The 27,619-nt window shown below is 58.8% G+C and overlaps 1 protein-coding gene across 1 annotated transcript; it reads right to left on the bottom strand.

Moving 5' to 3' along the window:
* Positions 1-1,092: 1,092 nt before the first annotated feature.
* On the bottom strand, positions 1,093-13,858 carry AIRE (autoimmune regulator). Its single transcript, XM_007969822.3, has 14 exons — positions 13,554-13,858; positions 12,970-13,144; positions 12,568-12,723; positions 12,133-12,207; positions 11,261-11,374; positions 9,931-10,076; positions 9,663-9,743; positions 8,531-8,646; positions 7,345-7,444; positions 6,640-6,822; positions 5,955-6,076; positions 4,842-4,944; positions 2,672-2,734; positions 1,093-1,445 (listed from the first exon to the last, which is right to left on the bottom strand). The coding sequence occupies exons 1-14, from the start codon at positions 13,683-13,685 to the stop codon at positions 1,365-1,367; spliced, it is 1,647 nt and encodes a 548-aa protein (XP_007968013.3). The 5' UTR covers positions 13,686-13,858; the 3' UTR covers positions 1,093-1,364.
* Between the last annotated feature and the right edge of the window lie 13,761 nt (positions 13,859-27,619).

Genomic DNA, 27,619 nt, shown 5'->3' with positions numbered 1-27,619 from the left:
GCCTCGGCCTCCTAGCCTCAAGTGATCCTCCCACCTCAGCCTCCTGAGTAGCTGGGACCACAGGAGGATGCCACTACACCCTGCTAATTTTGTTTAATTTTTAGGATTTGTCGGCCTCGTTCTTTGTTTCTGGGCCCCTTCTTCAGCATTTGGGAGCCACTTTGTGTTTTCAGCCTTCATGGGTCAGAGCCCCAGTGGCTTCTGAAGAGGGGGGCTTTGGCAAGCTCCAGCCCCGTCATCCTATCAGCAACTAACCCCCACCAGAGGCCCTGGCCAGGGACAGGGAGAGGGGCAGCAGCTCGGGGCACAAGGGCCCAGCAATGCAGGGGCCAGGCAGGGAGGTCCACCTCTCAGGTAGTCAGGGGCCAAGCCTCAGGGAGCACCCGCCCCCCGCAGCCCCCCACTCCCTGCTCCCCGGCGCGTGCACACAGGCGCGGCAGCCGGAGCCCAATCTGTGGGCACCTGCCTGTGTCTGCACGAGCGCTGGCGTACCCTGGCATGCACCCTGCTCCCACAGCTTTGCACTTGCCAGGCGCGCCCCGAAGCTCCTTTCCTCCTCCGAGGAGGGTCCCTGTGACACCATCACATGCCCAGCCCTGCTCTGCCTGTTTCCTGCTTTGCAGCAGTTACCCCATCCAGGGCCACCCTCCTTCTTTACATGATCCACCCCTCCCACCAAAATGTTCCTTGGGGCCCCCCTAAGTCCCAGGAAAATACTCAGCATATGGAAGATGTATGATAAAGGTTTCTTGAATGAATGAATGAGGAGGTGACATTGGAGCTGAGATGTCAATGATGAGAAGCCAGACTCAGAGCCCCAGGGGAAGGAGCGTCCAGGCAGAGGGAACGCCTATCGAAGGCCGGCAGGTAGGAACGAGCCTGGCTGCTGGGGGAACGGAGGGAAGCCAAGAGCACAGTAAGGGGTGGAGGCCGGGGTTGGGGACCGGACCACGCAGGGTCTTGCGGGGTGTACAGCAAGGACTCGGGTTTTGCTGGGGGGCAGTGGGGGGCATGGAACAGAGCCTCGTGGTTTTGTTGGTGAACTCCTGCCCACAGGCACCCCATTCCCTTACGGCGAGCTCCCTTCCAGCCAGCTTGGCCAACACGTCAGGCACCAGGCACACGGTACACGAACGCCCCAAACAAATGCCCCCACTGACAAGCACCTCGAAACCACAGATTTTAATTTCCAGGCACATGATGGCTGGTGTCCCCACAAACACAGGGCTGTGTTTACAGCTGAGGACTGACAAGACGTGGCACTGTCCCCTTCTTGGTCCCAGCCGGCCGGCTTCCAGGGCTGAGGGAGGAGGTGTCTTTCTCGGCGCCCTCCCATCAGAGCTGCGTGTCCCGGCCGTCCAGGGTCAGGAGGGGAAGGGGGCCGCCTCGGCCAGCGGGCGGGCCATGCTCTGGATGGCCCACTGCAGGATGCCGTCAAAGGTGTGCTGCGGGACGGAGCAACTGTGAGAACCTCCAGGGGCGCCCCGCCATGGCCACAGAATCCTCCAACCTTCCCTCTAATTCAAAGGAGGGGAAACTGAGGCCTGAGGCCCCATGGCACAGGCCCATCTGGGTAGGACCCCATCCTGTGCACTTCACTGAATTCCATCCAAGGTGGGGAAACTGAGGCCCAAGGCCCCACGGCACAGGCCAGTCAGAGGAGGACCCCGTCCTGTGCATTTCACCGCATCCTGTAAGCCCAGGGCACAGCCCCATGGCAGTTCATGGCAGTTCTGCCTCCTCGGGTGGCTCCTTCGGGGTCACGGGTCAGGGCTGGCTGCTTCTCATTCTGTTCAGGAGCCTGATGTTCCCACAGGATATTCCCACAGGCCCCACAATGCCAGCAGAATAAGGCCGCCACCCTGGAGAGGCTGTAAGCCTGACCCTTATTTCTCCAGCTATATCCGGGGACCCCGTCCAGAGGGGCAGCTCCATTACCCAGCGCTGGGTCCCCTGGCCCACTCTCAGACCCTGAGGTTCTACAGACATCTGCACAGTCAGGGCGTGTGGGGCATGGCCACTGCACAGGGCAGGACCCCTGCCCCATGGTCAGCTGGGACCCCCAGGTGCCACACCAGACACAGGAGAAGCTGTGGAGGCTGGAGGAGCTTATCCTCTTGCCAAAAACAGAGGCTTTAAAAGTCACATTTTGCCCACAGATTCTACCTGCCCATCTTAGCATAGAGAGGCCTGAGTTGGGAGGGGCAAGCAACTCTCAGAGGGATGGGGCCCGAGACCCCCCCACTCCCACACCCCACCCTCCCTGGGAAAGTGGATCTTGAGCCTGGTGCTCGAGCCTTGCCTGCCAGGGTCTAGGCCCTTGGGCAAGGGGCCATGTGGGAGCTCTTGTCGGGGAGGGGCTGGGGGTGCTCAGCAGCACTGGACTCCTGCCGGGGCAGGGGCGGGGGGGGCTCCTGTTGGGGGGTGCCAGGGGCCCAGCAGCATTGAGGCTCCTGTGGGGGACTGGGGGGCTCCTGTGGGGGGATGCCAGGGGCTCAAGCACTGGGGCTCCTGGTTGGTGGCGCAGGGACAGCCTGAGTTTCCATGGCTCAGGAGCAGCGGGGGCTGGCAGTCCTCAGTGTGCCCAGGGTGGGGGGCCTGGGTGCCGGCTGAGGCAGGGGAGGGGGAGTGGAGGAGCAGCAGGTGCAGCCGAGGCCAGGGGAGGCATTACCTCGCTCAGAAGGGACTCCAGGTCCTCCCTGTGCAGAGTGGGCTCGTGACTGGCAGTGTCATCCTGGAACCCAGGAAAGAGAAGAGGTCAACCCAACTCCCACAGCCCTGGCGGAGACACAGAGGCCGCAGGGCCTACGGGCGGCGGGGATATTTCCCCCCACACTGAGACGGGAATTCTTACACCCAGCTCCACTGGGGGTGGGGGCACAGGGCTATGTGGGCATGCTGGGGCTGGGCTGCCTGCCCAGGGTCCTGCTCGCTGCCCACGGCCAGCTGCCCACGGCCCCCAGACAGCCTCCACACTGTGGCCTCCTGGGGAAAACGAGAGGGCTCAGGGAACCAGCAAGGAAGCCCCACTCTGAGAGGGGAAGTCTGAGGCCCAGAGAGGAAAGTGTCTGGTCCATGCCACCCCCGCCCCCGACAAGCACCACCAGGGCCAGCCCACGCCATGGGTGAGCGGCCAGAGTGGGGGGACGTCCCCAGGCGGGCACCCCCAGCAGAGAGGAGACCATATTAAATTGAACCCTGTGGAACTGCCCATTTGTAGCCCCAAACAGCCACATCCCAGCTCCTCCACTCGGGTGAACACTGGCGCTGCAAGGCCCTGCAGCCCTGCGTGGCTGAGGGAGGCGCTGTTCAGTCCGGAGGGGAAAGCCCCTGGATGCCCCCTGGTCCTAAGGATGCTACCACTGGGTGGGAGACCTGCTCAGGACGGGGTCTGGGGGCACACCCAACCACCCTGGGGGAAGGGGGCAGACTGGGGGCACACCCAACCACCCTGGGGGAAGGGGGCAGGCTGGGGGCACACCCAACCACCCGGGGGGAAGGGGGCAGGCTGGGGGCACACCCAACCACCCTGGGGGAAGGGGGCAGGCTGGGGGTACACCCAACCACCCGGGGGGAAGGGGGCAGGCTGGGGAGGGGCCAAGGCCAGCCAGAACTTTTCCTCTAACATGGCGTCACATTTCACACCGCAATGAAAACACAGAGGTCTGTGCTGTTCAAAGACAGAACCCAGTAGGTTAATGACGAGGTACGCGCTGCAGGAGCAGCTGCAAGAAAGCTGCCTGGGGTTGGGGAGGGGCATCTGCATAGGCCTGGCTGGGCCCCGACTCCAAGTGGGTGGTATGAGGAGGGAGGCTTCTAGAAGGAAGGGGACAGCAACAGCTGTGGGCCACGCCACTGTTCCACAAAAGCCCCAAGGGTAGGGCTTGGTCTGAGGCTTGTGCCATGCCAGGCCAGAGCCTGCATGCTGGGGCAGCCTGTCACGTGCCTGGGGAGTACCATGCTGGGGTGAGCTCTTACCCTCCTGGGGAGCACCATACTGGGGCAGGCTGTCACCCTCCTGGGGAGCACCATGCTGGGGCAGGCTGTCACCTGCCCAGGGAGTACCGTGCCAGGGTGGCCCGTCACCTGCCCAGGGAGTACCATGCCGGGGTGGCCTGTCACCACACGGTGTATATGGGGTGGAGGCAGAGCTGGGAAAGTGCGTGGGCCAGTGGAGCAGGTGGGACATGTAATCACCCCAGGATCCCTAAAGGCTCCTTGGTGGCTGGGATGTGCTCAGGAGGCCTCTGCTGGGGACAGTCAGGGCAAGAGGCCACCACCCCTGAGGCTCCTGCAGCAGTGACTCAGGCTGCCCCAGCAGTCAGGGGTCCCCCCACCGCCCGGGTCCTCTCTGACAGCGGAGCAGGAGGAAAGGAAGAGCTACTGGCTGGACCCAGGGTTGCTTTGCCTCTCTGAGAGGCTCAGGCCACACAATGGGGTGGATCCCGGCCCCAGGGAGGACTGCGGGTGAGACAGCCTGGAGGGGTCAGACGGGTGGGGGTTTGCTCCTGCAGGCCTGGCGCTCCTGCTCTCCCCTCACCCCACCAGGGCACCCTGGTGAGACTCTCAGGCCTGTGCTGTGAGGCAGCCACACAACCAACCGTGATGTCAGTCACCAACCCTGGAGGGAGCTTCCTTTTAACTATATTTAAGTTGCCAAAAAGAATTAGGTTTAAAGGGAAATTATTGTCTACAGATAATGAGCTCATGGTCAGTGTGTATGGTGCAAACCCTCGAAGCTGGCACCAAGGGTTTGCCCTGAGATGTGCTGCCCCCACCCCAACCCGAGGGGTCCCCCACCCCCACCAACAACACTCATGGAGGGTTCCTGTGGCACTGACCTTGGCAGGCCCGGGGGCCAGGTGGGCGGGGCTGGGGGCCAGCACCCCCTCCACAGGGGCCGGGGTCATGTCTCCTGAGCAGGATCTGCAGCGCAGGCCCGTCCTGCAGCAGAGGATGAGGGGCTGCCAGGCTTGGGGGTAGCAGGAGTGCCACCTCTGTGGTATGGAGTGTGGGGTGCTGGGAGGTGGTGTTGGGTGTGGGATGTGGGCATGGGTGGTGAGTGGGGGATGGAGTGTGGGGTGTGAGGAAGGGGTGTGGGTGGAGAGTGGGAGTGGTGGGTTTGGGTGGGGTGTAGGGTGTGGGATGGGTGTAGGGTATGGGGTGGGTGTAGGGTGTGGGTGGGAGTGTGGGGTGGGAGTGGGGCGCAGGCTGTCAGTGGGGGCTATGGGGTGGGAGTGGGAGGTGTGGGGTGTGGAGTAGGGTGTGGCTGTGGGGTGTGAGTGAGGTGCAGGATATGAGATGGGGTGTAGGGTATGAGTGGGAGTGTAGTGGAGTGTGACTGTGGAGTGTAGGGTGTGGGTATGGTGTGTGGGGTGTAGGATGTGGGTGTGGGGTATAGGATGTGGGTTTGAAGTGTGGGATGTGGGTGTCGGGTGTGGGTGCAGGGTGGGGGTTGTGGGTGGGGGTGGGGGCTGTGGGTTGGAGTGGGGGGTGTGGATGTGGGGTGGGGTGTCAGGTGTGGGTGGGGTATAGGGTGTGGATGTGGGGTCAGGTGTAGGGTGTGGGTGGGGTATAGGGTGTGGGTGGGGTATAGGGTGTGGATGTGGGATCGGGTGTAGGGTGTGGGTGGGGTATAGGGTGTGGGTGGGGTATAGGGTGTGATGTGGGGTCGGGTGTAGGGTGTGGGTGGGGTATAGGGTGTGGGTGGGGTATAGGGTGTGATGTGGGGTCGGGTGTCGGGTGTGGGTGGGGTGCAGGGTGTGGGTGGGGTATAGGGTGTGGGTGGGGGGTGTGGGTGGGAGTGGGGTGCAGGTTATAGGGTGGGGTGTAGGGTGTGGGTGTGGGGTGGGTGGGGGGTGTGGGATGAGTATAGGGTGTAGGGTGTGGATGGGGTGTGGTTTGAGCTGTATGGTGTGGGTGTGGGTTTGGGCCTCCATGCCAACCGCACTCACCCAGGCCGGGAGGCGCCCGCCGGGAAGTGGCAGTGCCAGTGGAAGGCAGCAGCGCAGTGAGCACACCGCAGCACATCCATACCATCTCCGCACACCCCGCACCGCGCGCCAGGAGCTGGACTCTGTGGGAGGTGACCCCATGGGGTGACACAGGGGGCCGGGGGGAAACATAGCTGAACCCAAGCCCTCCGTGCTCTCCCCTGGGACCACCCAGGACTAGACAGCGGGTCTGGGCGCAAGTGGGAAGCCTCACGGTGCGGCCGAGGCTGCAGGACAGTGGGACCAGTCCCATCCCCAGGATGCAGGGGAGACCTCTCTCCCACTTGCCGGCCCGGCCTCCTTTGGGGCTGAGTGCAGGAGTCTCCTGAAGGGCGGTGCCCACAGGACTGCAGTGAGGGGAATTGAGGCAGGGCGGGGCGGGCTCCCATGTGCGCTGGGCCATCCCCCCCTTCATTGTCCTGCCTTGTGGGGGGAGCAGTAATGCCCAGAGCCAGGAGCTGGAGTGGAGGTCTAGGAGCCTCCCCTTTTCCCTGAAGCCCCCCACGCTCCCCCACAGCCCCAGGCCCTGTGCCTCCCAGACCCTGTCCCGCCTGGCCTCCCTCTCCTCCTGTTTCAGGTGAATTCATCCGCCATGTAGATCCTGGGCTCTCTGAAGAGCCCACCCTGGCCTGCACTCCCCGCTCACCTGCTGCCCCTCAGGACCCACACACAGTAGGGGGTGCAGGGCCGAGGAGTCCAGCCCTGGCAGGGGGTCTGCAGAAGGTGGGGCTGGCAGGTGCTTGCAGACAAGAGCCGTGTCCATGCCAGTTAGGGGCTCCCCAGGTGGACCTCTCACCTCCTCTCCCACCGACCTAAGCCCCGGAGGGAGCTGGAACCCAAGGGTCAGCATCAGAGGGGCCGTGGGCACCTGCCGAGCACCACCCGGGAGTCAGTGACTGCTGGGACCCTGAAACCCGGGGCAGCAGGGTGGGGGCGAGGGCCGGCGTGGTGGAAGGCGTCCACACTGAGTGGGAAAGGCCTGTGGTAGTTCCTGGTTCTGTGGTCCTCCCTTTTCCCCCGTCTACACACGAGGGCCCCCTGGCCCTCAGGGCTGTCAGAGGGAACACTGGGCCTGTGCACAGTAGCTCTCCTGTGTTCACAGCAGCAGAACGACGAGCACATCTTCCAGGGCCGTTATCAACGTTCATAGTGCCTCCCCAGGGTGGATCCGCAGCCAGGAGAGCTGGGTTTCGGCCCATAGGAACCATGATGGGGGCTCCACCGCAGGGGACCACAAGGACCAGGCTTGGGCATGAGGGGCACAGTGCTACGGCTGGGGCAGGCCTGTCCCACAGGACTCCAGGGGACAGACAGGAGGGGTGGCCCGGCCTAGAAGTGGGCGTGGCCATACCGGGGTCTCCACGGGTGGCTCCTGGGGCCGGGGCTCCTCTGCCCGGGGCTGCATCTCCTGGACTGTCACCTGCAGGCAGCCGGAGCACCTCCAGGTCCCACTGCTCGTGCGTTTACCAGTCAGAGACATGCGGAACAAGACAGCGGGTGACAGATCCCCAAACCCACGGGTGGGGCTCGAGGGCTCCGCCACACCATGTCCTTTTACGGAGGGGGAACCGAGGCACAGCAGGAAGATGGGCAGAGACACAGGAAGGGAGAGCCTCCAGGGGGACATTTACCCTTAGTGGGGTGGCCCTGGCCAGCACGATCAGGGTCCCCTTGGTGTGCTCTCTGATGAACCCCAGGAATCCCCAACGCCTGCGAGCCCACAGTGGCTTTGCCTGCCTCTCAGGGCTGGGCCCTGCCAGTGGCCTCCCTAAGCTGACTGTTTATGTCCTGGGACCCACCCTGTTTCCTTAAGGGGAATGGCACCCAGCAGAATGGGAGGCGATCAAGGGCAGGAAGAGACAGCAAGGAGGACGGCTTCAGAAGGAGCCGAGCGAGGCCCCTGGCTGTGCCCCTTATTCTAGTGATGACGCAAGAGGCTGAGAGGGGGCCTGGTGACGGCCACTCAGGGGCTGGGGCAGAGCCTCGCCTGAACGTGGGTCCCCACTCCTCCCAGAGCTCTTCCTCCCACAGACTGCCACGTCCTGTGGGGTTGGAGTGAGGGCAGGGCTCGGTGGCCTGTGCGGAGGGAGTGCTGGGATGTGAACACAGAGGAGGCCTCCCACCCCCACTAAGCCCGGGGTCCTGTGCATTGATGGACAAGCTCCCACCTGCCCTTGGGGGCACAGCTCTGTGGCCTCTGTGCTCCCCAGCCCTGTCTGGGGTGGGACTCTGGGGCGGGGCTTGGGGGTGGGGGCTGCAGCCTGGGATGAGCTTGGACAGGGTGGCATCTTCACCCAGGTCCTCTGTTCTGCTTTGCTGCCCTCAGGGGCCCAGCTGGGCAGCCGGTGTGGCCAGGCTGGGAGGCAGGTGGCAGGGTGGGAAAACCCCAGGCCCTGGCCCCATGGCCCAGTGACCTGACTCAGAGCCCCCTTCCGTCAGGGATGGGAGAGCCTGGGGAGGCTTCCCTTCAGGGTCAGTGGGTGGAGGTGGCTGTGAACTGGGGTGACCTGGTTGCGCTGGCAGAGGTGCAGGCTCACCTGGGGATCTCCTGGAGTGGCGGGGACAGGCAGGCCAGGTGGAAGGCCCGAGGGCAGCCATCACAGCAGATGAGCTCCCCGCCGTCCCGGCACACAGCACACTCGTCCTCGTTCTTCTGGCACAGGCAAGAGATGCCCATGCAGACTGGGCTGGGGTGCAGCACCCTCCCGAGAGCCACCTCCTTCCCAAACGGCTCCCCCAGCATCTCTGGGTACCTGAACTCCCCAGTCTCTGCCCTGCTCCCATGCTGCTAGGGCCCGAAATTCCGCCCTGACCACCTGTTCCCCATCCATCTGGTCTCTAACGGACACCCCTCGGGGCCGTCCCTATTGGGAAGAAAACCGGTTTCTCATGGGCTGCTGTGTTCCAGGGGCTGGAACTGTACACCCACCACAGGCACCCTTCCTCACAGGGAAGTGGGGCCAGGCCCAGGGAGGTCTCTCCTGACCTCAGCACCTGCTGAACCCTCCACCCGCAGCCGCCACCCTCCTTGTGCCCTGCCTGGATGGTGCCTGCTGTGCCTTCAGGGGTCTCCCAGATACCACCTCCTCCAGAATCCCTCCAGTCAGCCAGACTAGGCTGGTCCTGCACAGCAACGACCTTACTTATTCTAACAATCCGCCAGAGGCCTGCCAGCCTGGGTGCCCCTGCAGGGCAGGACTGGGCCCTGTCACTCCTAAGTGCCAAGGCCCCACAGAGCCCCTGGTGCCAAGTGGTCAAGATCTGTAACTCACCACGGCAGGCACCCACCACACTGCTTCCACCCCATTAGGAAACTATGCTGGGGACCAAGGACGAGCTTGGCATTCCCAGTGGCCCCTCAAGCTCCTGGCTGTAGCAGGGGCGCCCGGCCCACCCACGGGCCCAGCTGAGAGCAGTGCGTACAGCCGGGACCAAACGCTGTGCTTTTAAGAGCCTGAGAAGACCTCACTTTCTCTGAATTATTTAAATATTACAATTGTATATTATCAGGAGAAAATACTGTCTGTTAAAGAAAAAGAGCTCTGCCCTGTGGGAGGGGCTCAGGCCCCAGTGCTCATCCCTGAGTGCCCAGGTCAAGGCAGAGGCGGCAGGACCCAGCCGAGGGGAGCGAGGACAAACAGGGGCCCCTCCTGTGGTCTAGGGCATTACCTGGTGGAGCTGGGGGTCACTGGGGAGGGCTGGAGGGGCGGGAGCCCTGCCCTGCTGGCCCAGCCTAGCCTCACCTCCACCCTGCAAGGAAGAGGGGCGTCAGCAATGGGGGCAGCCTGAACAGCGAGGGTGCACACAGCTGTGGCACCAGGCGTCTCTCGGCAGCAGCCGCCAGCCCCCCAGCAGAGCCACTCCCCCAGAGGCAATGCTGTTCCTGGGGTGGGGGTGCATCAAGAGCCGGGCTCCCCAGGGACGGTCAGGTGCTTACGGCGGCAGCGCCCTGGGCTCCCTTGGCTCGAACCAGAGGCTTCAGGCCACCGCTGCTGCGGGCCTTGTTCTTCCCACCACCGGGGTCTTCGAACTTGCTAGGAGTGTAGAACTCCCCCCCGACCTGGATGCACTTCTTGGAGCCCCCTGGGAGGAGATACCGGCTGGTCCTGGCTCCCCTACCCAGCAGGACCTGCCTTGGCAGTCGTGTAGGCCCCAGACTGGGGTCTAGCAGAGACAGGTGGAGTTCCCACAGCCTGCATTCCTCCAGCCCACCCCCACCCCAGTCTGGGGCCCGGGGATTGTTCCGGGTCTACACCAGGGTGTTCAATAGTGTCCCCCAAAGTTCACGTCCACCTAGAACCAATTGGGGTCATTATAGATGTGATTAGTTAAGATGCGGTCACACTGGACCATAAGTTCAATGACTGGTGCCGTTGTAAAGAAGACACATGGGAGACGGCTGTGAGACCGCAGACGCAGAGACTGGAGTGGTGGGACCCCGAGCCCAGGAACAAGGGGCACAGGGATACCCCCATAACGACCAGCAGCTGGGAGGGACAAGGAAAGATTCTTCCCTGCAACCTGCAGAGGGAGTGTGGCCCCGGGACACCTTGATGTTGGCATTTCTGTCATTTCAAGCTTCCCAGTTTGTGCCATTTGATCCAACAGCCTTAGGAAGTAACACAGTGGGCCTTGGGACCACCCAGAAGTGCAAGACCAGGGCCCTGGCTGTGCCTCGTGTTCCCAGCCCATGCCCAGCACCGAGGAGACGCCGTGGCAGGGACTGTAGATGGAACGCCTGATGGCACGGTGGGTCTGCCACCAGCAGCCCTGCTGTGCCCTGGTCAGATGGCACTGGTGATTGCATGGGGTCAGTGGCTGGCCAGGGAATGGGGGGCGAGGACGCTGCAGGCTGTCCTGGTTGAAGAATGCAGACACCCTGGAGGGTCTCGGCAGCACAGACAGAACTTTCTAAGGATGCAGCCCCATGGCCCAGGAGGGCCCATGCACATGGATGGAGATGACTGGGGGTGCAACGCATCCTGGGCTGGGATGTGGGCCTAGACCACCGGCCTTGAAGAAGGTCCCCCGATAGGGAGACTTCAGTGCCCACTCTCCTCCTCCAAAGTCATCAGAACCACAGGCAGCAACTCTGGCTACATGAGCGACAGCCCTGCCTGCTGTGGGACCACCAGGGTGCAAAGGGGCGTGGAGGGACGTGGAGGGGCGTGGAGAGGGGCGCGGAGGGGCACACAGGGGCGCAATCCTCCTTCCATCTTGGAGCCTGGGTCTCCCCGTCAGTCCCGTCTCCCCGCCACAGCATCTACCTGACTCAAACACCTGCTGGATGAGAATTCCCTCCACGGCCCCTCGGGCTCCCGGGACGTCCCCAGAGGACATGGTCACAGCTCTCTGGACTGAAGCTGACATGGTCTGAATCCCTGGGAAAGGGAGCACCCATTGGGGTCACCCATGGGGAAGACAGTTCCCGAGCACAAACTCTGTGCCAGGAGCAGGCAGTACGGGGCTGCAGAGCCCTTTCCTTCCAGCCAGGGCAGGCCGAGGATGGAGCCCAGCCCCGCCTTGTGCAGACAGCCCACAGGTAAGGGCAGAGACATGAGAACGTGTGTGTTCGTGTGTGCACCCGTGTGTGCATGTGCTGGGGGTGGCAGTGTCAGCAGAGCTGGCACAATGGAGAGGAAGGAATGCCCAATGACCAGCCCCCACCATGACATGGGCCCTGCATTGTGCTGGGAGGGACACAGAGTTCCTAGGCTCTGCCCTCAGGGAGGGCAGCAGTGGGCATAGGGGGTCTCTGGAGTCCAGTGCCCTGGGAAGGAAGGAGAAGGGGACAGGAAGGGTTCAGCCTGCATGCAGCTGGGGGCCAGGGATGATTTTCTGGAGGAAGCCATGTCTGGACTGGTCCTGAAGGACAGGGAGTGGACAGGCAGAGAAGTGCCTGAGAAGGGGGTCCCAGAACCAGGGTGTGGTGGGGGCAGGGGCGACTGGCAAGATCGTGCATGGACCCAAGGCGTCCCCTTCCTGGGTCTGGTGGTGCAGCTTAGGCCCTTGGAATGACACGCCAGGCCAGCATGGGGAGCCCCTAGGACAGGGTCTCAGAGGGCAGGCCCTGCTCTGACCCCTGACCCCTTGCCCCTGGCCAGGCAGAAGGGAGGCGCTCCCACTGGGCCCCACTCACCGTTCCCAAGTGGAAGACGCTGCTGCTCTGCGCTGCTCTCCGCCTTCCTGGGGGGCTTGGCCTTCAGTTGAGAGCCTGAACGGGGGAGCTGGGGGCAGCCTGGCCTCCCCTCTCGGTGGGGGTGAGTGCTGGTGAGCAGGGGCCGGAGGAGGGAGGGGTGGAGGGGGCCCAGTGCTGGGTATTCCCTTTGCCGGGCTCTGGTTTCTCATCAGTAAAAGGAAACCCGCCTGCCTACTTTGCCAGCCCTGGGGAGGTCACCCTTCAGGTAGGAGGGAGCTGAGAGGCTGGTCCAGTGTGTTGGTCTAGTACCCAGAGGAGACCCCCACAGCCCCAGGCAGGCTGGCTCCACGCCCAGTGGGTGGGAGCCCGGGTGGGGAGGGGGCATGGGCTCCCGGGGAAGACTGGAGACCCCGGCTGGCTTCCCCTGTGGGGTACCTGGGCTGGAAGTGCCCCTTGGAGTCAGGGCTGCTGGTGCGGCAGCTCGAGGTTCTTCTGAGGCCTTCCTCTTGGTGGGGTGTCTGGGTGGTAGTACCAAAGCCTTGGGGATGGTCGGGAGCTTCCTCCCCTTCCGGGATTGGCTGAGGTCCACATCTGCAGCTCAGGGGCAGGAGCAGGGTCCCAACCTCAGGGTTTTCTCCAGGAGAAGGATGGGCCCCAGAAACTGGACACCCTGGCCAGGTGGGTGAGTCTGGCCCCTTTGCCTCTTAGGATCCAAGATCGTCCTGGGACATCACCCACGGGCTCCTCAAACACCACTCTGGTTCCAGTCCAGCTGGGCTGAGCAGGTGACAGCAGCTGCCCCAGGCCCCCAGCATGGCTGAGCCCACCAGGACCCACCTTTGGGGAAGCTATCCAGGATGGGCTGCAGCCGGCCATAGCGCTCCAGGTTGTAGTCCTTGAACAGAACTCTCCAGAAGTCCAGGATGACTGTGGAGTCCTGGGTCAGCAGCCAGGACAGGAGGGCGTGGAAGGCCTGGGGGCAGCCCTCCTTTTCCTTCAGATGAAGCGTCTCCTGCAGTGGGGTGGCATGAGGGTCCCTGCCGTGGTCCCCCACACCCTGCGGCCTGCCCATCTCCACCTTGACTAGAGGGTGGAGCTCCCAGGCAGAGGTGCTGGGGACCTGGGCAGCTCCGTGCCCATCTCCTTGGCTTGTGGTGGGGTCAGGTGGTGGTGTAGGCTGTTGAGGGTGGGACTGGGGGAACCTGGAGGTCATTCCCTTGGCTTGGGGGTGAGGTGTGGGGACGGCTGGGGGAAGGGGACTAACTTCTAACTTGTCCTCAGGGACGCCCTGGCTCCTTGCCGGGAGGGAGTTGGCGAAGGCTGGAGGGGCCTGGGGATCTGCAGGGGCGGGAGGCATGGGGCGGGGTCCTCCTGGAACTTCCCTGGGGACTATCCCTGGCTCACAAGGCCTGGGGGCCCACCTGGAACTTGTCCTCGGGGACCACGTCGTGGTCGGCCAGCGCGTGCAGCAGGGGGAAGGCGCTGTCCACGGCCACCGCGATCTCCGTGCGGTGCAGCCTCAGAAGCCGGCGCAGGGCTGCGTCCGCCGCCATGGGGTCAGCGCGGGGACCCGGGGCTGGGGCGGGCGCGGTGGGTCCCGGGACACTGGCAGGCCCTCGCCTGGCCTCGGGTCCGGGGAGGGGCTGTGGGGCGTCCGCGCCGGCTGTGCGCCCGCCCGTCTCCCTGGGTCTGCGAGCCAAGCGCGCCGCTGTTATACCCCCGCGACCACGCAAAGAGCAAAGGCCGCTCCGCCCCGGCGCCCAATCAGGGCCAGAGCCTCCCGCGGGGCGCATCCCTGTGATGAAGGCGCTGCGCTCCCTCCCTCGCTCCTGGGAAGTCTCCGCACCGGCCTGACTCACCCACCAGGGCAGCTGCTTTGGGGGCTGGGGACGGAGACTTGCTCTGCGCGGGACTCAGAGGCCTCTCACTTCCCAGTGTGGCCCCGTCCTGCCTCCCAGGGCCCTGCTCGAATGGGGCAAAGCCGGGACAGGTGCCCTCGGCGGGGAGCTCGGGCCTCAGGGCCCTGGCAGGGGCTGCCCGGGGTGCAACGGCCCCTCCCAGTGGCCGGCAAGAGTCTCCATGGAGGCTGGATCGGGGTGGTGTCCCTGGGGGACCTCCACACAAGCTGAAAGCCCCTACTCAGGGGCCCGCCTGGGGCTGTGGGAGGAGCCGAGTGGAGGCCCAGTCTGATGGAGGAGACGGTACCGCAGCCCTGGGCGTTCCCGGGGAGGCTCCTGACTTCACCATCTTAGGCTGGCTGTGTGATGCCAGGCAAGTCCTTTCCTTCTCTGAGCCTCAGTTCCCTGATCTTTAAAAAGGGCGCATTCGCCTGGGGACTGAGGCTCGCACTGACCCCCTACTTCCCTCCTCCAGCTGCTTTAGAAGGAAGATGGCCGGCCCCACAACGGGGCCCCTGAGTGTGGCCCTGAGGGAGGGCTCCCTAGAGATCTTCCTAGGACCAGCGACAGAGGCTGAGGGATGCTGTGGCCTGGACAGGAGCTTCCAGGGGCATCCGGGAAGGTGTCCTGGAGGGGAGCTGCAGTGGGCAGGAGCCAAAGGTCCCAGGTGGACAGGGGTGGGGACAGTGCCCCCAGTAAAGCAGGAGCAGGTGCAGAGGCCCGGGGCCTGCAATGATGCCGAGGCTGTGGCAGCCTCGCAGGCATGGCCTGGAGTAGGGTGGCCTTAGTGGAAGGCCTTGGTAACACAGTCCCCTAGTCTTTGCGGTCAAGCCAGGGAGGCAGGCCCTGTGTGCAGGCTGCAGAGAACCACGAGAGGACTCTGGGCACGAGTGTTCCCACTGAGTGGGAGAAGGGAATGACCTGGCCAGCAGGGTTAGGGCTGAAGGGTGGACGAAGGTACCAGGAAGGCTGAATCCGGGCAGTACTGGGCTGAGGGGATAGCTGATGCAGTGAGAGATGTCACCAAGGGTCCCAAGTGGGCAGGCGTGCCATTTGCTGTTGGGCAGCCAGAGTCCAGGATGGGGAGTGGCGGGCACCTCTTCTCCAGACCGGAGGTCGGTCTCGGTTTCTCCTACCGCCTCCAGGCCCAGGGTCCCCCTGAGCGTTCTGCATGTCTGGAAAAGACTCTGGGGGTGTTTGGGAACAAACCTGGGGAGGAAAGTGGGGCCAGAGGTGGTGACTGAGGTGGTCAGCCTGGGGTCAGGTGCTGGGGACGTCGTGGGGAGCTGTGGGGGAGGGGGTCCATCAAAAAGCCAGGGGTAGCTGTGGAGTATCAGGCAGTGCAGCGGGGGAACAGGCTGGCTCCTGTGTGGAATGTTGTGGGAGCTCTGAGCTGGGAGCAGGGCCCTCTCGCTGCCCATGCCTGGGCGTGTGGAGTGTGCTCTCACTCCCTGCACTTCGCCTTCTGAAGACCCCGGGAGGGGAGCCCCCTGCCTGCCTGCCTGCCTGCCTTGCGGGTCCCCGCTCCAACAGGCACATCCTGTCCCCAGCCAGGCCGGGCTGCTGCTCGCTGGGTTTCCTGCCCTCTCCCCTGTAGTTCTGTATTTACAGCAAAAATATTTAAGTAAGCGCAAGCGGAAGTCGTACAGAAGGCCAGCTCTGCACGGGATCCCTGCCTGCTCCTGCAACACCCCCATTCTCCTTGCTCATCCACGGGCAGGCTCTCACGTGGGGAGAGCTCACTAACATCAAGTTCAATGGCAACCCTCGGGCCCACGGGCTCCACCGTTCATGCATAAAAGTCCGTGGGGTGCCAGGGAACCAGTGCACGCAGCTTTGGGATGACCAGTAACTGTTGCTCCCGGCAACTCGGCTTTCTTCTCTCCTTTGAGGCCATCCTGCCCTGAAGTCACTCCCTGGTGGCCTTTCTCTCCCCAGATGGTTAAGTGAGTCAATGGATGCCTTAGCCGAGAGATAGTTAAAGGGGAATTAAAAACTGCAAAGCACGATCCAAGTCTGCACTTCACTTTTTTAAAAAGACCTGAAATCTTTGCGGGTGCACCTGTGTCATCGGGCTGGGGCCTGACCCCTGTGGGCAGGCGTCACCCAGCCTCTTGCATGGAGGTTAACAAAGAGGCCCCTGTAGAATTCTGGACTTTCCACCATGCCGTGGGGCTTTCCGTCCCAGCCCCTTGCCCGTGGGTGATCTGGAGCTGCCAAGGCTCCCTGGAGGAGGCCCTGGTGACATAGACCCCTGGAACGGAGTGAGGAGCTGGGGGATTGGCCCTGTCTTCAGTGGGGCTGATGCCTTTGTGAGACTGAGTCTCACTTTCCCCAAGAGGCGCCTGGGCAGAGCTCTGGGACAGTATTGGGCTCTATCCCTGAGCCCCATGTCCTCGGCTGGAGCGGGGAGCGCCCGGCAGCCCTTTCTCCCACATCTGTGCTTTTCCCCTGGACGCCTGCGGGCCTGCCACGCCCTGGGCTAGGCCTTGAGAGCTTCATGATTCTGCTCACTCCATCAGCAGAACAGTCTCCTCAGGTCGTTTCATCGTGATTAGTGCCATCACGATATGGAAACTGAGGCCCATTGCAGGGAGGAGCTTGGCTGGAGTTACGCAGCTGCTAAGAACCATGACTCAGACCTTGATGCACGGAAGAACAGAGGTTTTCCAGGTCCATGCTCCGGCTGTGCTGGGTGCCCCTCAGGTGCCCAGGTCACGTCAGATGTTCTCAGCCTGCGAAGAGGGGGGACGCTGCCTATGTGATGTGTACAGAAGTCGGGAGGAGCCAGGTCCTAATGGCAGAGCAGGGAAGGGGCTGGAGGGGGCTTGGCCTTGGCCCCTCAGACAAGCCTGGACTCCATGCCTGCTCTCCTGCTCTAGCTGGAGGTTCCATCCCCTGGAGCTCCCTGGAAGGGCCAGGCTCCCAGAGGCCAGGAGTCTGAGTCAGGATGAACTCGGGAGATGTGGAGCCTGGGCCAGGCCTTGGTTCTTGGAGGCCCAGGGCCCTGCTCCTGCAGCCTGGGCGGGTGGTCTGGCATCAGGGGAGGTGTGGGTCTCCTCAGGACACTTTGCAAGGACCCTAGCACACTCCTGGCCACCAGCTTCCTCACCAGGCCTCAATTTCCTCACTGTAGAGAGGAAGTTGCCTCTGCTTGTTGAGGGCAGGACCGCCGTTCCACACAGGTGTCCAAGCCGGGGAGGCAGGTCCGAGCACCAGCAAGCTCAGAAGCACCCCTGCTCAGCCAAGGGCGTTGGGTGGGGGGGAACCTCCTGCCCCCTCCCCTCCTACTAGTCTTGTCTCAAACCTGCCCCGCTGGTTGGGCCTCAGGTTCCCTGGTCTGGCCTCTCCACTGCATCCCACTGTGGGTATGTGTCCAGACAGGGTCACTTTTCTCAGTGAACTAGCTGGCTGTGGTGCCAGATTTTTTCTTCTTTTTTTGCAGAATTGACCATCTGCCTTGCAGTCTTACCAAATGGCCCAGTGGGAGGGCCGGGGCCTTCTCAGTGGACAGGCCCTGGGAGAACAGAGCCCTGCCCTCTGCCCCCGCGAAGCCCACCAGCTATGTACTGAATGTTGGACTCCCCCCAGCATTCTTACGTCATAGTCTCACTCCCAAGGTGATAGTAGTAGGGGGTGGGACCTTTGGGAGGTCATTAGGTCGTGAGGACTCTGCCCTCAGGAACGAATGACTGCCTGTATAAAAGGGGCCTGATGGCTGGGCACAGTGGCTCATGCCTCTGAGCCCAGCACTTTGGGAGGCCGAGGCTGGTGAATCATCTGAGGTCAGGAGTTCGAGACCAGCCGGGCCAACATGGTGAAACCCCATCTCTAGTAAAAATACAAAAATTAGCTGGGCGTGGTGGCACAACTGGAATCCCAGCTACTCAGGAGGCTGAGGCAGGAGAATCACTTGAACCCGGGAGCGGAAGTTGCAGTGAGCTGAGATCACGCCACTGCACTCCAGCCTGGGCGAAAGAGCAAGACTCTGTCTCAAAACAAAGGAGGTGGGCCTGAGGCAGCCCCTGTGCCCCTTTCTCCGTGTGAGGATATGTAGAAGGTGCCATCTAGGAACCAGGAAAAAGGCAACAGGACCTCAACAGACATGGTGCCTTGATCTTGAACTTCCCAGCTTCCAGAACTGTGAATGATAAATTTCAATTTTTTTCTTTTTCTTTTTGAGATGGGGTCTCACCCTGTTGCCCAGGCTGGAGTGCAGTGGCGCGATCTCGGCTCACTGCAACCTCCGCATCCCGGGTTCAAGTGATTCTCCTGCCTCAGCCTCCCTCGTGATCTGTCCACCTCGGCCTCCCAAGGTGCTGGGATTACAGGTGTGAGCCACCGCACCTGGCCACTTTCTACTGTTTATAATTGCCTGGTCTAAGGACTCTCTTGCAGCAGCACAGTGGACCGAGACACCTCTCACGCTGAGAGTCACACACCCTGAGTCACTCTGGTTTTGCTGCCCTGCCTGCCTCTCTCCTCCCTCTCCAGTCTGGTCATGCTGAACGGACCAAAGCTCCTACAGATGCAAAGAGTGACTCTGGGGGTCGGTGCGCTGTCGGCAGCAGGACATGAAGTCACCAGGGGCACTAGGTCAAACGCCCTGGACAGTGCAGTGCTCTGGGGTTGGGAAGGACACCCATCTGGAACTGCACAGCCCACCGTGGGGCCCACCTGCTTTTCTGTTTTGATCCCAGAGTCAACAGCCCATCGACCAGGGATTGTAAATAGCAGGAAGCCTAAAATTAGGAGGAAGGGATGACAACAAGTGCTGACTGCAGCAGGGCACAGAATGGCCCTTGGAGACCTCAGGCCATACTTGGATAAACGTATTTTTCCATCTGGTTAGCCCACCAGCCCAGTGTTGGGTGTAGCAGGACCATATGCTTCAGTTACGAGGCCGGCCTTCAATTTGGAAGAAATTCAATTTATCAACTTTTCCTTTTACATTTATTTTCTTGTGCTTTGGAGTCAACTCTAAAAATTCTTTGCCTGGCCCTGGATCCTGAAGATTTTCTCCTATGTTTTTTTCTAAATGTTTTATAATTTTACGTTTACATTTAAATCTTTGTGATCCCTTCCAAGTTAAATTTATAGAAGATGTGAGACCTAGGCTGAGGTTCTTTGCCCCCACTCCATGGGTGTCCAGTTTGTTGAAAGATTGTCTTTCTTCCATTACATTTCTTTTATATCTTTGTCAAAAGTTACTTAGGCAGTAAATCAAATGGATTCAAGACCTACATAGAAAAGCAAAAGCTACAGAACTCTTAGAAGGAAACATTGAGAGAAATCTTCATGACATGGATTTGTTAGTATTTTCTTAGATATGATGCCAAAAACATCAGATAAATAAACTGAACTTCATCAAAATTAAAATGTTTCTGTAGGCCAGGCACAGTGGCTCATACTTGTCATCCCAGCACTTTGGGAGGCCAAGGCAGGTGGATCACCTGGGGTCAGGAGTTGGAGACCAGGCTGGCCAACATGATGAAACCCCATCTCTACTAAAACTACAAGAAATCAGCCAGACGTGGTGGTGGGCACCTGTAATCCCAGCTACTCGGGAGGCTGAGGCAGGAGATTCGCCTGAACCCGGGAGGCAGATGTTGCAGTGAGCCAAGATCTCGCCATTGCGCTCCAGCCTGGGCAACAAGAGTGAAACTCCATCTCAGAATAAAATACAATATGATAAAATATTTATACAATAAAGCACACTGTCAGGAGAGTTAAAATCCCCCCGGCGAATATTTGAAAAATCACATATCTGATAAGGGTCTAACATTCAGAACATATGGAAAACTCTTACACAATCCAATTGAAAACTAGGCAAAGGACTAAAATAGACATTTCTCCAAAGAAGATAGGCAAACGGCCAACAAGCACATGAAAAGACGCCCAACATCATCAATCGTTAGGGAAATGCCGATTTAATAAAATGAGATACCACTTTACCCCCACCAGGATGGCTATTATCAAAGAACAGAAAATAACACGTGTTGGTGAGAATGTAGAAAAATTGGAATCCCCACAGTTGCTGATGGAAACAGAAAGTGGTGCAGCCACCGCAGAAAACAGTTTGGCAGTCCCTCAAAAAATTAAATATAGCATCATTTTATGAACTAGCAATTTCACTTCTGCGGATACACCAAAAAGAAATGAAAGCAGGTATTCAAGCAAAACTTGTACACAAATGTTCACAGCAGCACCACTGGCAACAGCTAAAGGGTAGAAGCAAGCCAAAAGTCCATCAACAGAAGAATGGATACGTAGAATGTGATATAGCCATATGATGGAATATCACTCAGCTGTAAATAGGAATAAGGTACTGATGCTTGTTGCAATGTGGATGAACCTCAAAAACACTATGCTAAGTAAGCCAGACATGAAAGAGCCACACATTGTATGATTTATTTATTTATTTATTTATTTATTTATTTATTTATTTATTTTTTGAGACGGAGTCTTGCTCTGTAGCCCGGGCTGGACTGCAGTGGCCGGATCTCAGCTCACTGCAAGCTCCGCCTCCCGGGTTTACGCCATTCTCCTGCCTCAGCCTCCCGAGTAGCTGGGACTACAGGCGCCCGCCACCTCGCCCGGCTAGTTTTTTGTATTTTTAGTAGAGACGGGGTTTCACCGTGTTAGCCAGGATGGTCTCGATCTCCTGACCTCGTGATCCGCCCGTCTCGGCCTCCCAAAGTGCTGGGATTACAGGCTTGAGCCACCGCGCCCGGCCTTATGATTTATTTATATGACATACACAGAATAGGCAGATCTGTAGAGACAGAAAACAGATTGGTGGTTTCCAGGGGCTGGAGAGAAGGGGAAATGAGGAGTGACTGTTTTTTTTTTTTTTTTTTTTTTTTTTTTTTTGAGACGGAGTCTCACTCTGTCGCCCAGGCTGGAGTGCAGTTGTGCAATCTCGGCTCACTGCAAGCTCCGCCTCCCGAGTTCACGCCATTCTCCTGCCTCAGCCTCCCGAGTAGCTGGGACTACAGGCGCCCGCCACTGCGCCCGGCTAATTTTTTCTATTTTTAGTAGAGACGGGGTTTCACCATGATCTCGATCTCCTGACCTTGTGATCCGCCCGCCTCGGCCTCCCAAAGTGCTGGGATTACAGGCGTGAGCCACCGCGCCCGGCCGAGGAGTGACTGTTTAATGAGTATGGGGTTTTCACTTAGAGTGGATGAAAAAGTTCTGGAACTAAGACAGTGATGACTGTTGTACAATATCATGATGTACTAATTCCCACAGAATTTTAAACTTTTGAATGGTTAAAATGGTACATTTCATGTTATGTGAATTTGTAATACAAACTAATTAATTAAAAAGCATTTGGGCATATTTGTAAGGATCTATTTCTGGGTTCTCTGCTTTGGTTCTATTGATCTATGTGTCTGTTTACCAATATCACATAGTCTTGATTACTGTAGCTGTATAATAAATCTTGAGACCTAGTAAACTGATTCTTCACTTCATTCTTCTTTTTCTTTTTTTTTTTTTTATTTGAGTCTCTCTCTGTCACCCAGGCTGGCGTGCAGTGGTGCAATCTCGGCTCACTGCAACCTCCGCCTCCCAGGTTCAAGCTATTCTCCTGTCTCGGCCTCCCAAGTAGCTGGGACTACAGGTGCACACCACCACACCCGGCTAATTTTTGTATTTTTAGTAGAGACGGGATTTCACCATATTGGTCAGGCTGGTCTTGAACTCCCGACCTCAGGAGATCAGCCTGCCTGGGCCTCCCAGAGTGCTGGGATTACAAACGTGAACCACCATACCCAGCCCATTCTTATCTTTCAGAATTGTTTTAGCTATTCTAGTTTCTTTGGTTTTTTCATACAAAGTTTAGAATAATTTTGTTTCTATCTATTAAAAAAATCTTGCTGGGATTCTGGGCTGGGAGCAGTGACTCCTGGGCTCAGTGATCCTCCCGCCTCATTCTGGGCAGAGGTGGGGTCTCGTTATGTTGCCCAAGCTGGTCTCCAACTCTTGGCCTCAAGAAATCCTTCCAGCTCAGCCTCCTAAAGTTCTGGGATTACAGGTGTGAGCCCCTGTACCTGGCTGGATTTAACTTTTTGTTTGTTTATTGTTTGTTTGTTTTTTGGGACAGAGTTTTGCTCTTGTTGCCCAGGCTGTAGTGCAATGGCACAATCTTGGCTCACTGCAACCTCCGCCTCCCAGGTTCAAATGATTCTTCTGCTTCAGCCTCCCACGTAACTGCGACGACAGGTGCCCACAACCACGCCCGGCTAATTTTTGTATTTTTAGTACAGATGGGGTTTCACCATTTTGGCCAGGCTGGTCTTGAACTCCTGACCTTAGGTGATCCATCTGCCTCGGCTTCCCAAAATGCTGAGATTACATGCGTGAGCCACCGTGCCCGGCCTGGATTTAACTCCTTAATTAGTGTGTAAATCTAATACCATTCCAATCAAATTACCAACGGGATTTTTCAAATAACTTGATTTAATGTTCTTTTGGAAGGTGAGTGAACAGGAGACGAGACACTTCCAAGACTGTCACACGGCACAGGGTGTTTAAATGTGTAAAGCTACAGCCAGTGCGGCAGGAGTACCGAGGCAGACACTGACACACCCCTGGAGGGAAATGCAAAGCCTGAGACCCAGGCGTTCAGAGACGCAGGTGACTGACACATGGTTTTGAATGCATCAGAGAATGGAGGGTGTATTCAATAAGTGGTCTTGACAGAACTGGATAGTAATTTGCAAAAGCCATGGCAAACATTAAAACTATTCCAATTAGAATTAATATATAAAATGACTTAAATGAAGACATGAAAAGATGAAATGGAAAAAATGAAATAAAATACCCAAAGAAAATAAAGGTGCATGCTTCTACCATCTTGGGGTGAAGAGGAACTTTTTAAATGTGTTAGGAAGAATGGACATCTAAAACAAGACTCATAGACAGGGCAGGCCACAGTGGCTCACGCCTGTAATCCCAGCACTTTGGGAGGCCGAGGCAGGCAGATCACGAGGTCAGGAGTTCAAGACCAGCCTGACCAACATGGTGAAACCCCATCTCCACTAAAAATAGCTGGGTGTGGTGGTACATACCTGTAATCCCAGCTACTCGGGAGGCTGAGCAGAGAATTGCTTGAACCTAGAAGGCGGACGTTGCCGTGAGTGAAGATCACACCATTGTACTCCAGCCTGGGCAACAGAGTGAGACTCCTCAAAAAAAAAAAAAAAAAAAAGACTCATAGACCTGACTAAATGATAATGTAATATGCTTGCACAGAATAATACCATTAAACATTAAAATAGGTTAACAAAATGAAGAAAATATTTGTGACATATATCAAGGATTATATGAGTCGATATCTTTTACACACAAAGAGGCTTTCAAATTAATAAGAAAAAACAACCAAAGATTACAAAAAAAATGAAAGGGACAGAGAAGAGAGACTTAAGCTTTGCCAGAGATTTTATGTCACAGCTCAGTAGTATCAGGGCTGCACAGTCTGGCACCTCTTCACTGTTTCCACTTTGCGGCTTTTTAATATTGAGCTACGAAAATATGTGACGCATGCACAAATAATAAAACTCGTGTTTTCCAGAACACAATTTCGTACACAGCTTTTACAAAGGTACCATAAGGGAAATTTCCTTTACTTCGTACGTTTGGGGGAAATGGTGGGTGATTTAACGGATGAAGCAGACGTAGTATTTCGGGATTCTCGGAGACTCCAGTACAAAGATGCAAACTGTGACTGCAGACCGCAGCGTGTCCCTGACGATCTGACTGTGCTCACCGTGGCAACTCTGGACCGGGTTCCGCTAGGAGGGCTGCGGTTCTTCAATGGGGAGCCTCGGTGAACCCCAACTAGGGTCCGGGAAGAGACTGCACGCACCCCTTTCAGCCAGAAGAGGGGGATGCTTGGTCATTTTTATAGGTGGCCGCGGGACCTTGTTTTTGTGGGAGCCACGATTTGGAAGTGGCCTTATTTTTTCACTTGCCTTATTTTTGTCTCGAACAGCCTTGTCTGACGTCTGCTCTGCGAGGCTGCTGACATCTGCAAAAGAGAACCAGGCCCTCGCTATGGGTACTGGGTCCACTCCCAGGCTTGTCTTTCTCAATATCAAAGCATCAGCTTCGTCTATCGTTGAGAGAGCCGCAGGCCTGGGTGTGGCACTGGAGAGCAGTCTGGGGACCCGTGGGCCCTGGGGCTCTTGCAGTTCTCTCTAGGTCAAAGGACACAAGGGCTCACGTCACCTCTAACTCCAGCGGCAGTTCGGCAGTTCGTCTTCAGGAGAAGAATGAATGTTTGCTCATTCGTTCATTCACTCCACAAACACGAAGCATCACCACCTCCCACCCCATTACAGCTGAGTGGGTCATGTGACTCGATGTGGCCACTGAATGTGGAGGGGTCACCACGCGTCCTTCTCCTGCCGTGATCACCACCTCAGTCTGCCCCTCAGAGGCCCAAGGACATGAGCGTGTCCCCAGATGCTGGGCTTTGGCTCCTGCTGTGTGAGGCAATCTCTTCCTGCTGGGGTCAGTGCATCAGTCAGCAGGTCTGGGTGAGGCTTCAGTGACCGCCCCCAGGCCCCTGGGGCTTCCACAACGGAGGCTGCCGTCCTGTCCTTTCTTCCTGACCCTCATGGCCCTGGCTGTATGTGGCCACCGCGAGTCCTGCTGGGCCCGGGCCAAGGCCAGGTTGAGTCACAGGGCCTTTCCAGAGCCCTAGGGTCAACAGCACCAGAAATCAATGTGTAGTGAGCTGCGGGTCACCCCATCAAGCCAGCACACAGGTGGCTTCCAGGCTGGGTGAGGGCATGGGAGCTCATGCAGAAGGAAAGCGCCAGATGCACCCATGAGTGCCAGGGAAGGACAGCCACACAGCGGGGACTGTGTTCCAGCAGCCCCTGTAGCCCTGCCTGGGGAGCTTTAAGACGCACCCTGCCCTGTTTGTGGCCTTGGGGCTTCCTGGGGCATCAGAGAGTGAGGCCAGAGGTCCCCCAGTGCCCAGCACCTGAGGTCGGCGTGCTGGTGGCTATATCACAGGGCTGGTGCCAGTGGGGGCCTCAGGGACTGAGCTCCCAGAGAGCTTCCCATGAGAGGCCGGCTCTTCTGGGGCCCATTGTAGAGCACCCGGCCTCTCTCCTGCTGGGCCTCTCTCCTGCTGGGACCGCTCTGGTCTCTGCTGAGCTGCAGTGGGGTGCGCAGGGACTGGGGGCTCTGATGGACGCAAGGGGCTTCCTGTCCTGTGGCCTACACCAGAGCACCCTCCCTGGACAGAACCTTCCTTTACTGCAGGAGGTTCTGGAGTGTGAAGTTAGAAAACTGCCCTTCTGGAAGCGGGGCACAGTGGCTCACACCTGTAGTCCCAGCACTTTGGGAAGCTGAGGCAGGTGAATCATGAGGTCAGGAGATCAAGACCATCCTGGCTAACACGGTGAAACCCCATCGCTACTAAAAAAAAAAAAATAAGCTGGGCGTGGTAGCGGGCGCCTGTAGTCACAGCTACTCGGGAGATTGAGGCAGAATGGCGTGAACCCTGGAGGCGGAGCTTGCAGGGAGCCGAGATCTTGCCACTGCACTCCAGCCTGTGCGACAGAGCGAGACTCCATCTCAAAAAGAAAAAAGAAAAAAGAAAAGAAAAAGAAAAAAGAGGCCAGGCACGGTGGCTCACACCTGTAATTCCAGCACTTTGGGAGGCCGAGGCAGGCGGATCACGAGGTGAGGAGATGGAGACCATCCTGGCTAACATGAAAACTACAAAAAATTAGTCGGGCGTGGTGGTGGGCGCCTGTAGTCCCAGCAGCTGGAGAGGAAAATGGCGTGAACCCGGGAGGCGGAGCTTGCAGTGAGCTGAGATCACGCCACTGCACTCCAGCCTGGGTGACCAGTGAGACTCCATCTCAAAAAAAAAAAAAAAGAAAAAAGAAAACTGCCCTTCCTTGGAGACAAAACCAGTCCCTAGGAATTCCCGCCTTTGCACGTGTGCTGGTGGAAACAGCACTACAGGGCAGCAGAGGCTGGGTGTGGGGCTGGGGTAAGGGGACGGATGGGCCTGTACCCGCTGGCTCCTTCTAATCACTTTCAATCCAGTGAGCTCCTTAAAAATCAAAGCTCTTTGGAATAAAAGGAGGAGGAAACAATCAAGATCATTTTACTCAAACACAGGGAAGTGATCTCATTGTCATCATCAATATTCTCTCCCTTCACTTTTTTTCATTAAAAAAAGAAACTATGTTGGAACAGCTTTAAAGTTACACAAACCTTGAGGCGCTAGTCCAGAACTGCCGCAACCCCACCCAGCCCTCAGGCCGCCATGGACACCGTGGTTATGCCAACAAACCTGCAGACACGCAGAGTTTCAGCCAACCAGCCAGATTTTATTCAGATTTTCCTTTCGCTACCGCCCCTCTCTGTCCCGGGATCCACCGGGGTCCCACGTGACACTTCATGGTCGAAGTGCCTCAGGGTCCTCCTGGCTGCGAGTTTCTCAGACCCCCCTGTAGGGCGGCCTGACAGCTCCCGGGAGGAGGGCTCAGGCACTGGGCAGCCTCCGCTGGGACCCAGCAGTTCACTCCTGGAGAGGCTGGGCTGTGGGTGGGGGGAGAAAGCCCCGGTGTGGGGCACCCACCCAGGCAAATCCTCCCTGAGGCGCCGGCCTGGGCCAGGGGCCAAGGGGCCATCAGGCTGCCCCTGTGTGGTGACCCCTCATGTGGTACCTGCAAGAGGAAGTCACCAGGCCCAGCCCACACTTCAGGGGGGTTACCTCCCACAAGGGTCTTCTCCCACTTTCCAGCACCACCATAATTGTCCTGTGGCTCTGGCCCTGCCCAGCGGCCCTCCGTCCCCTGCTCTGAAGCCCCCAGCCTCCCCCCGGCAAAGTCCCCCTTCCCAACCCACCCCGCACCTCCAACAGTGCCCCTCTGCCCTCCCCATCTTCCTGCTCCCTTCCCTGCTTCCACCTTCCACCCCTACCCAGATCCCCAACCCCCGACCTGCCCTGACATTCCCCACCCAACACCCCTTACCCCACCCCTCAGGTTTCCTTCTCTCCCCCACAGCTGCCCCCCAAACCTGGGGCTCCAGACTGAGCTCCCAAGCCCGTCTCCTGAACGTCCCTCCCTCTATCCCGCCAAGAGGGCCACCTCCCCTGAACACCCCCATCTCCTCACCATCTACCTCCACCCCCACTCACATCCCCGCCCCACCCTGAGCTCCCTAAGGCCCATCCCCACCCCATTCTCCACCCCTATCCTGCCCTAAAGGCCACTTCCACTGAAATCCCCATCCTCGGCCTCACATCCCCATTCCTACTTTCACCCAGTCCCTACCCTAGCCCTGAACCCCGCCCCAACCCCTGCCCCTGAGTGCCCACCCCCAACCTATCATCACCCCCATCCCGCCAGAGGACCACTTCCCCTGAATGCCCCCATCTCCAACTCACCATCCACCCCCACCCCCACTCCCTTCCTAATCCCCCAACCGATCTCCCTAAGCCCTGCCCTCCACCCACCCACCCTGCCCTGAGGGCCACCTCCACTTGATCCTCATCCACCTCCCCCCAGGGGGCGAACTCCACCCAACCCCCAGCCCTGCCCTACTCC

Source organism: Chlorocebus sabaeus, chromosome 2, assembly GCF_047675955.1.
Source record: "Chlorocebus sabaeus isolate Y175 chromosome 2, mChlSab1.0.hap1, whole genome shotgun sequence".
Lineage (NCBI taxonomy): Eukaryota > Metazoa > Chordata > Mammalia > Primates > Cercopithecidae > Chlorocebus > Chlorocebus sabaeus.
The sequence above is the reverse complement of the archived record's forward strand: the minus strand, read 5'-3'. Positions and strand labels throughout refer to the sequence as shown.